Below are 10434 nucleotides of genomic sequence, written 5' to 3'. Positions count from 1 at the left end.
GACAGAGAGAAACATCAAAGTGAGAGGAACACTTTGATTGGTTGCCTCCTGCATGAGCCCTGACCTGGGGCCTGGCCAGGGAGGAGCCTGCCACCTAGGTACATGCCCTTGGTCAGAATTGAACTCAGACCCTGCCATCAGCAGGCCAAGGCATTATCCACTGAGCCAAACCAGCTAGGGCAGGATATGACATTTCTTAGCCCTCCAGCAGCGGACCTTCATTTTTGTCGCCAGGAATGTGGTAAAAAACCCTAGATCACCTTTTTGGATTCTTATTACCCAAGTTACTAAGAATATTACCAGTGGCATACAGGGAGCTTAGCCAATGAGCAGTCAGAAAAGGTGTTTCCTCCGTAGTTCACACCAATCACCACCTTGTCTTCCCCTCACCCCCCGCCCCAGGCCTGATGCTTCTGGCCCAGGTGTCAGGCCTGGCAGGGGACCCCCAGACCCCTCCAATTGCCAGCTCCACCACCCACCCAGGCCTGATGCCTCAGCCAGAGGCGTCGACCTCCATCACCCTCTGATGGCTGGATCGGCCCCTTGCCCAATCCTGACGCCTCCACCAGAAGTGTCAGGCCTGGGCAGGGGACCCCCATCTCCCCTGATCACTGGCTTCTGGGTGGCTTCTGGGGCTTCTGGGGCCGGCTTGTGGCCTGGTATGGCGGCTCGCACTGGCGGCTGCGCTGTCCCGCCCTGCCTGCAGTGTGCAAGTTAGCCACCATCTTTGTTGGTGGTTAATTTCCATATCATGCTGATTTGTCAATGGGAGGTGTAGCGAAGGTATGGTCAATTACTATGTTTGTCTGTTATTAGGATATTTAAATGTCATTTAACAAAGAAAAATCAACCAAAAAAATGAGTTCGCATGTCACCTCTGACATGTGTGTCAGAGGTTCACCATCACAGGTCTAGAGTTTTGATTATACAAGTGCCCCCCAGAAATGTAATACACTTTAACAGTTGATAGTTCAGTTTTGAAAATGAAATGTATTTTCATAAACACAGCCTTTATAATTATCAAAGTGTGTGTATACATTTTTGGGGGGACACCGTATATACCAGTATAGTGTTTTTGTTTGTTTGACAAGACTCCATGGATGCTGTTGTATTACATCAGGAGGCACATAATGTCCAGTTGTCCGACTTTTAGTGGTGATAAAGTTGATCATTGTGTTCAGGTAAAGTCCATACCTTTTACCTGTTGGTTTTATCAGCCATTGATGATTGTTACATAGATCCATTATTTCCTTAGGATTAGAAAATGTTGGTTTTTATATTTATTTATATAATATTTTCTATAAAACATAACTTCTCTTCATTAATTTGGTTACTCTGAAATATAGTTTACACTCCCCCTCCCCCCCAAAAAAATAGGATACAAGCAGTATTATTTCCATTTATCACTACTTTTTGGAAAATAATGAAGTTGTGGCCTAGCAATCCCCAAAATTGACCAATAAGATTGTTTCTGTTTTGGGATTATTGTTTTGCATTTAGGGGTTTTAACATTTGATATGTTTCAATCCATTGCAGTCAGTATTTTTGATGCTCAGGTTGTTCCATCTTTGGCCAGTCAGGTCAATTCCTATGCTTTTTGTTTTATAATCCTGGTAGTCTTTTATAGTTGTCTTACTTTTGGTGTGTCAAGATGATTCATGTATTTTGAATATTTCTGGATCTGGATCTACAATTAGTCTTTTCACCTGGGAGTACTGTTTCTTCTTTTCAAGTAGAAGATGGTATTTCGCGTCTAGAGAATTAGTTGTGCATTGAGCCCTTTTCAGTACATATATTTTTTAGAAAAAGAAAATTCTGAGTTCAAATTGATATTTCAGTTCTAGTTTAAGATTCTGGGGTTTTTCTTTAGTATTTCTTTTTATCCTATGCTGACAATTCTGGTTTCGAACAGTGTTAATATAATTATGGTTTTATCCTGTAGTATGCACATAATTATTTCAGAATAACACCGTTACCAATGTCACTGACAGTAAACATATTGAAATCATTTTAAGAATGCTTTGCATTCTGTTTTGTCCCTGGAATATCTTACTAGAAACATATATCAGAACACTGTATTTAAGGTCATTTGAAAATATTCTCCTCTGTGTGATTATACTACCAACTTAATATATGGGAAGACTCATTTTGTGGAGTTTGATTCATGTGTGTTTTTTTTTGTTTCATAATTACATAAAAATATTTACATTTTTCCAAGGTTAAATTTTAATTCAGTGTACATTTGGAGTATTTTAGAATCCACCTTTATCCTCCCTAGCCTCTTTTCTCTCCTGTAATTATCCATTTTATTATTAATTTTTGGTTTATCCTTCCACTTATTCTTTTTAAAAAGTATAAGCAAGTATATATATCTGCATTCCTACACATACTTATAAAAGGTAGCATATTAAACATACCATTCTGTACCTTTTTTTCATGTAATAAATCCTGTAAGTCATGCTGTAACAGTAGAGATATTTTCTAAAAGCTTCATAGTCTTCCACTGTACTGATATACTGCAGTTTATTCACCCAGTGCCTTATTGGTGGACATTTGGGTTGTTTGCGGCCTTCTGATATTATTTTAAGCAGTGCTGCAATTAATATCATTAAGCATACATTCAATGATTTCTTTACTAGGTATTTTGACCAACGTGATTTAGCTGATGAGCCATCTTGATGTTGCTGATCTCTCAGGGGTAGAAGATACTTGTGATGAAGGCAGACTGTCTGAGGAAATACAATGCCAATGAAGTGAGATTGCATCACATTTTCAACAGCATGTAAAAGGTCTTCATCCTAATCTGTGCAACTGAAGTTGATATGTAGGATGTAGAGTGTATGGATTTGAACATCTGAAGTATCTTTGGATAATCCCACTAATTTCTAATGAACAGTTTTCTATTACCATGTGTAAAACTGTATGGTGAAATTTTACAAATGTCCTTGATACTGCTTCATTGTTTATTTACAGATATACACATAAAATTTTATTGAAAGTGTATTTTGGTTACTAAAATTTTGTTTAACTCTTGAAAAGAAACAAGACAATGGAGAAAGGGTCTTAGAATTAAAAGTCTAGATTAAATGGAAAATGTGTTCTTAGCAGCAAAATTAATCAAACATTTTGCATTTAAGCTCAGTACTTTTATTTAAATGCTTTATTGTACAAAATTTTTTTAAAAAAACATATTTTTATTGATTTCAGAGAGGAAAGAAGAGGGAGAGAGAGATAGAGAGAGAGAGAGAGAGAGAACGAGAGAGAGAGAGAGAAAGAGAGAGAGAGAGAAACATAATAGATGAGAATGTGTCAGAGATTGAGAATGTATATGTGTCTATAGAGAAACAATAGTTGTATATGTATCTATGAGAGAGAGAAACAGAATAGTTGTGTATGTGTCTATGAGAGAGAGAGAGAGAGGAAGAAACATCAATAATGAGAGAGAATCATTGATCAGCTGCCTCCTGCAACCCCCAGCCGGGCCTGTGCCCTGATGGGAATTGCACTATGACCCTGATTCATAGGTTGAAGCTCAACCCAAGCCGTGCTGCACAAAACTTCTGTTAACAAGTTATTTTTAATAGTACCCTAATAGGTTGACTGCTTTAATTTTTCTGTCAAATATTCTGTTCATATGTAATTTATCAGGTAGAAATGTTTCCTCCTTTAAGTAACAGAAGATCCTAGTAGCAATGGTTTCTCAAATAGGGTTTATTTTTTTTCACATAACGAGAAGTATAGAGGAGCTGGCTACTGGCATTGGTTGAGTGACTCCATGATACCAAGTCTCTGATTCTTTTGGCCTTTCCCTCATGGTAACAAAATGACCTCTGCAGTCCAAGGCTATGTCTCTATTATCAAAACCAGAAAAGGGGAGGAGGCAGGGCCTTACACATTTAATTCTTTCTCATACCAGCAAAACCTTCTCCAAAAACCCACAGCAGATTTGTGCTGTCTGTTGGCCACAGTGTATAAGATGATCACCTCTAGTTCCAAGAAAGGTCAAGAAATGAAATTGTAAGCCTTTCCAGACTTTCTAATAAGAGGTAGGGAAGGATTAGGAATAAATGTGTTACAGGGAACCAATAAATTTGCCAATAGTTACAAGTAAAGCAGACATAATTTACATTTTAATCTTTTCTGTTGTCTTCAGAAAGCTGATTTTTAAATGTCGATTTAATAGTCCAAGTTGTGTTCTTGCCATAATTTAAACATTCTCTCGTTGGATACCTAATTTGTTTTCAGTGTTAATCCAATATAGAAAATGCTACTGTGACTGTCTTCTTGTACATAACTTTGCTTTCTTTGGTCTGAGTTGCCAAGAGTAAGGTTGCAATTCATGAGCCTTATCAGTTAATGTTGCATTTGAAAACTTAACTGAGGTTTTTAAAAATTAGGAATTTTTGTTTCTCATCTGATAATTCTATAGGAAGTCAGGGCTAGTACAGCAACTTTATAATATCTGAAATATCCTGGGCTGCATCCAGATTTCTCTTTTATCAATTTTAGTATGTAGCTTTCATCTTTTCAGTCATGGTATGGTTGCTTTGTCCCTTGTCTCACATCTGTATTCCAGGAAGGATAAAAAGGCACCATCCCTTCTTGCTGTTTATGTCAAAGGAGCAAAGCATTATAAGAAACCCTCAACTTAGAATTTGCTAGAGTTATATTTTCTGATTATAAAGAAAGATGGAAATAGAAACTTTTTTAGCAGAGCACACATTGCCCTTCTTATAAAAGATGGAGTTCTGTTAGAAAAGAGGGGACAGTGGCTACTGGATAGGTAGCCAGCACGTCTACTATAAAGAGCTTAGCTTTCCAACCTCTACCACAACCAACTATTATAGCTTCACATTTTTTGTCGTTTTGATGCTGGGGGAGGGGGTACAAAGGGGTTGATTTTATTTAATTTGTTAATTATTGTTTTAATTTACATTTCTTCCACAACTAGTGGTGGAACACGTAGTCATGCACACTACTCACACAGAATGAAATTCCTGAGGACTGGATAGCATACAAAAGAAGGCAATTTTGCATGTGCTGAAGACAAGTGGTGTAAGAATTTATTTTAATACAGTTACACCTCTATTTTCTAGCAAGCTGGAGGATTCCCAAATAGGTAAATAAGAACCCATTTTTATAATGACTCAATTTGGCATAAGGATTTTTTTCAGGAATGTAAGGACAAATAAAAATAGATATTTTAAGGCATTAATCACAATTAAAAGTATCTTCCAATTTTAATGAAAAATTGAAGAAAGTTCATCCACTCTTAACAGAGGTATAAGACCTTAAATTTGTTGAGAAATTATACATTTTAAAGGTATAATTTAGAAGTAGTTATTTTGAAAATAATAGCTACCAAATGTAATTTAATTACCATTTGGAGGTCTGTGGAACAATGACAAAGTAAATTAAATTGCACTTGTATTTTTTTATTCACATAAAAGATATATGTATTTTTTTTTGGTCAGGAGGATATTATACACTTACTAAATTGTGATAATACTTTTATTAAAATTTTATTAATTTTTAAGTAAGATTATTTCATGTGTCTCTTAGAATAAACCAATTAGAAGCGGACTTATAATAAAATTGATTCAAGTTATTTAATCTACTCTCTGGGACAGAAAGAAAAATGTTTTATAGACCCTAGCCAGGTAGCTCAGTTGGTTCGAGCGTCATCCCGATATGCCAAGGTTGTAGGTTCGATCTCCGGTAGAGGCACATACAAGAATCAACCAATTGCCCTAACTGGTTTGGCTCAGTGGATAGAGCATCAGCCTGCAGACTGAAGGATTCCAGGTCCGATTCCGGTCAAGGACATGTACCTTGGTTGCGGGCACATTCCCAGTAGGGGGTGTGCAGGAGGCAGCTGATCGATGTTTCTCTCTCATCAGTGTTTCTAACTCTCTATTCCTCTCCCTTCCTCTCTGTAAAAAAAATCAATAAAATATATATTTTTAAAAGAATCAACCAATGAATGCATGAATGGGTGGAACAACAAATCGATGTTTTTCTTTCTCTTCCTCTCTATAAATCAAATAATTTTTTAAAAAATTAAATCATTTTAAAAAATTAGAGATGTCAATTTGATCTCATGTTTGTATCACAATTATATTTTGCTACGCATATTACCAATTGCCACCAAATTTCTAAAACAAATGTTTCCCAAATTGCCCTAGAATGTTGATTTATTTGGGCTGGTAGTGTTTCTGGAAAAAATGGTTCTGCGATCAAATACTAGGTTAAATAAATTTTTTCTTTCTGAACCTATAAACATGCCATTAATATGCGTTAGAAATCTACAAAAGATGATGGATTTCCAAAATGCAAATATATATATAAAAGGCTAATATGTTAAGTGTCCTTCCCTCCGTCTGGGTAATGACATCACGTAGCAACACCCAGCTTCCTCTTCCTGGTGACGACTAGCCTCCTTGCAGTTTCTTCAGCCCAGGAGCCAACTTGCTTCATAGCCAGCTGCAAATACTTTATACTGTAACCAAATGTCTATGAAGCATTTTCCCATGCCTCATCTCATTCGATCCTCACAGAAGTCCTGGAGTAGGTAAATAGGAGACTCAGTGGAATCCTATTTTCTTTACATTAGCCGGAAAACGGAGATTTAGAAAGTTTAGAAACTTGACCCAACTGAAAAGAAGAAATGGTGGACCTTGAAAATGACTTCAGGTTTTCTCACTGCACAGAATATAGTCAAACACTGCTGCAGTTAAATATTTTACCCTTTGTTCTCCCTGTGTGAGCTATAATAATATGCTTCGTGTTGATATTTACTACTGTGTTGCTGAGAATTACCTGAAAGAGAAGTTGGGGTGCTTTACTGGGCTGAAAAAGTTTAGCTAAATCGGAAAGCAGGTCAAACTAAGCAGGTTTGTTCTATATCTATAAAAGGCTAAGTTGACTCGGGCATGTGCAATACATATAAAGCTCTTGCTGGCTCCAATCACACACGTGTGTTTCGATCTGTCATTGTCAATCTTGAATTTGGTTGACACTTCAATTATAAAGAGCGAATAGTGATATTAAAATATTTCTTCTAATTAATTTCCTTGCAATGTGCATGAATTCGTGCACTGGGCCACTAGTTTGATCACAGTACTCATTTTTCAAAGAATACTTTGAAAAAGTTGTAGGTTCTATTTAGTGTCTTAACTTTTATGACCCTAACATTTGTGCCAATCCCAGTCTGATGCCTAAGTTGAACTCCCATCCTACAGCAGTATTTTAGTCGGATTTGGAAACAATTCACCAGGTAAACCTGGCTTTCGGTTTCTGCTTTCCCTTACTCATGACATGTTGGGTTCTACTATGGATTGAATATTTGTGTCCCCAAAAACACACATGTTCAAATCCCCAAGGTAACAGTATAAGAGAGGGCCTTTGGGAAGTGATTATTAGACCATGAGGGCAAAGCCCTCTTGAATGGAATCAGTGCCTTTATTTAAAGAGACCCCAGAGAGTAGTAAGCTAGTCCCCTTCACACCAAGTGAGGACAGTTAAGAGATACCCCTCTGTGAACTAGGAAACAGACCTTCACCACACTCTGAATCTAACGCTTCTTCTAACCTGTGGGAAAGTGTAAATAAGGGAATAAAGATAAAGAAGACCTTAGTTGGGTAACTCATTTGGTTAGTGTTGTCCTGAAATGCCATGGTTGTGGGTTTGATCCCAGGGCAGGGCACATACAAGAATCAACCAATGAGTGCATAAATAAGTGGAATAGCAAATCAATGTTTCTCTCTCTCTAAAAATCAATAAATAAACCACAAAAAACTGCCACCTACCAATCTGGAGTGATCTGCGATCTGCCTTAAAAAATCTATAATAATAAAAGTATAATATGCTAATTAGACTGAACATCCTTCCGAGGCTGCTGCTGCGAGGGCCGGGGCGGCGACTGGGGATGCCGCCTCGGCCCTCAGAGCCCCTTGAACGAATTTTGTGCATTGGGCCTCTAGTATAAAGATGAGTTGGACACAGATCCCTTCTCTCTGGGGTAATCATGGAAGCAAGGGGAAGGAAGCAAAAGAGCAGACTAATACACATTTACCTGGTGTATCCTGGCAGAATACAGATGATATATATATATATATGATAAAAACTTCACCAGCACTTCTATGCAGGGGGAGAAAAATTGAAAGTTGAAACTGTAACAGGAATAAGTATAAAAATTTCTACCTAAAATACCTAATATTCTTTGGTCCTGGAGTTATTGAATTCACATTTAAAGTAATCTATATTTCAATTTTATTATATTAATGGACCTCTCCAGGACTGAATTCTATTAAAGTAAAATTATGTTTTTGAGTAAATTTAGGCAGCCTGATATGACATATCTCACACACATCTACACTATATATAATGAAATCCTTATATGGGCCTCTAGTATATAATGAAATACTTATACAGGCATAAAAATCCTTAATAGAAATAAATTATAAGCAATAAAATAAAATCTTATTTAGTGTGCTGTTTGCTTTTTTTAATAACTAGAATTCATAAAGGAATCAAAATTTGTTCATTCTTACACAAATGATTCTGACTATTTTTATGATAATTTATCAAACCCTGAGTTTTGCTTTTCTGTCTGTGGTTTAACATACATCCCTAAGCAAGTAGAAATGTTAAAATAAGGATCCTACATCTTGGTGTTTATTTATTTGAAATTAGGATTTTTTTATTCTGAATAGTTTCAATAAAGTGTATGTTATGGTAGAATGTCTCTATCTGCTTTAACTTGACCTATGTTAAACTGATAAAATACAACCTTAGTCCTACTTAAGAGTACATATTTCATTATATAAGTTAGCAAATAGCTTATACAACACAAATGTCCAACAATTTTAATTAAATCATTGCTACTTGAAATACTTTATACATGAATAATTTAACTCTTTACACTGTTGAAGCATTGCATTTCAGTATGTTCTATGACTTCTGTATCATCACCTGAAATTTACCTAAAAAAGAAAACATGAAAAATAATTTTGATTTTAGGAACAAGGAAAGCAAGTCTAAACATTAGTTAGTAGTTTTAATCAAGAAACTTGTTAAGACAAACTTTTCACATTTTTTGTTAAAGGAAACACATTGAAGCTCAAGTCAGTTTTATTCTTGGTTGGTATATCTGGGTGAAAAAATCTTTCCAAATGAGTTTACTGATTAAAAAAAACCCCAGCTGGCTTTATCTAGTTTTACGTAATAAATATTGTCTAGGAAACTTTAAAAGTGTTCTTCAATGCTATAGGGAAATTTTCTATCTGAAAGAATACAACAAACAATTTTCCTTTAAAAGTTAAGAATCACCCTGGTGTGTGTGGCTCAGTTGGTTGAGTGTCGTTTTCTCAGGGAACGAGGTTACCAGTTCCATTCCCAGTCAGGGCACACACTGGGTGGCCGCTTGATCACCAGTAGTGGGTGGGCAGGACGCAATCAATGTTTCTCTCTCCCTCTCCTTTCCTCTTTCTCTCAAATCAGTAAAAAAAAAATTTTTCTTAAAAAGTTAAGAATCATTCCTTAAGTTGTCTGGTAAATTTGGATTTCTTTAGCACATTTTCTTATATCAATGTCCATTCTGAATTCAAAAATCACTGAATATAAGTATGCTACATATTACTGCATTAAATATTAAAATTGGTCAAAGTAAAAAAAAAAAATGGTTTTAGCATTTTAAATTTCCTCTAATTAAACAAAAACAAAAAAAACACCAGACCTAAAAAATAATAACTAAAAACATTTGGAAAAAATGTGAATTCAACTTACAGGCAGGCATTGAAGACACCTCAGCTGTTACAATACTTTTAATCCCCAAGTTTGATAAGCCACCTCTGATTAAGCCACATGTAAATGCTAAATACTAAAAGGAAAAACAAATGTGAAGAAAATATTAAGCATTTACTAAGAAAAGTCTATGGATAAGTATGACATTTAAGTCTTACTATTATTAAGTAATTTCTGTTTTTAAAAAAAGGGTGTGGACAGCCAGTTGGCCTGGAGGTCAAATCCCCCTAGTATTAACTACAACAATCAAGGCTTAACTACAGTAAGACTGCACACAAAGACCACTAGGGGGTGCACCAAGAAAGCATAAAAAATGCCGAGACAAAGAAACAGGACAAAACTGTCAATGGAGAATATTCAGTTCAGAACCACACTTTTAAGGTCTCTCAAGAACTGTCTAGAAGCCGCCGATAAAGTTATTGAGATCCTCAACAAATCTAATGAGACCCTCGATGTTATGGTAAAGAACCAACTAGAAATTAAACATACACGGACTGAAATAACGAATATTATACAGACTCCCAACAGCAGACCAGAGGACCACAAGAATCAAGGCAAAGATTTGAAATGCGAAGAAGCAAAAAACACCCAACCAGAAAAGCAAAATGAAAATAGAATCCGAAAATACAC

At 36.0% G+C, this 10434-nt stretch overlaps 2 protein-coding genes across 8 annotated transcripts in view; one reads left to right on the top strand and one right to left on the bottom strand.

Annotated features, from left to right (window-relative positions):
• Positions 1-10434, top strand: part of GEMIN2 (gem nuclear organelle associated protein 2) — a 50159-nt gene that overhangs the window by 27634 nt on the left and 12091 nt on the right. Inside the window, exons 10-11 of one of the 4 annotated variants that reach the window (XR_001512846.1) lie at positions 2640-2789; positions 3413-3425. The exons of 1 other annotated variant lie outside the window; for it this stretch is intronic. Coding sequence is in view for 1 of the 3 variants with exons in the window: in XM_006757733.2 (XP_006757796.1) it covers positions 2640-2679 (40 nt within the window). In the remaining 2 variants the exon portion in view is untranslated. Of the gene's footprint in view, positions 1-2639; positions 3004-3412; positions 3426-10434 lie in introns of those variants that run through there. 2 more of the 4 variants (XR_001512847.1, XM_006757733.2) reach the window with 2 other exon arrangements.
• TRAPPC6B (trafficking protein particle complex 6B) overlaps positions 8485-10434 on the bottom strand; it is a 22723-nt gene continuing 20773 nt past the window's right edge. For 3 of the 4 annotated variants that reach the window (XM_015560044.1, XM_015560042.1, XM_006757732.2), the window contains exons 5-6: positions 9787-9880; positions 8485-8984 (exon numbers count right to left, since the gene is read on the bottom strand). In XM_015560044.1, coding sequence (XP_015415530.1) covers positions 8953-8984; positions 9787-9880 — 126 coding nt within the window. In that variant the 3' untranslated portion in view covers positions 8485-8952. The remainder of the gene's footprint in view (positions 8985-9786; positions 9881-10434) is intronic. The other variant, XM_015560043.1, reaches the window with a different exon arrangement.

Source organism: Myotis davidii, unplaced genomic scaffold (assembly GCF_000327345.1).
Source record: "Myotis davidii unplaced genomic scaffold, ASM32734v1 scaffold273, whole genome shotgun sequence".
Taxonomy (NCBI): domain Eukaryota; kingdom Metazoa; phylum Chordata; class Mammalia; order Chiroptera; family Vespertilionidae; genus Myotis; species Myotis davidii.
This window is presented reverse-complemented; position numbering and strand designations above follow the sequence as displayed.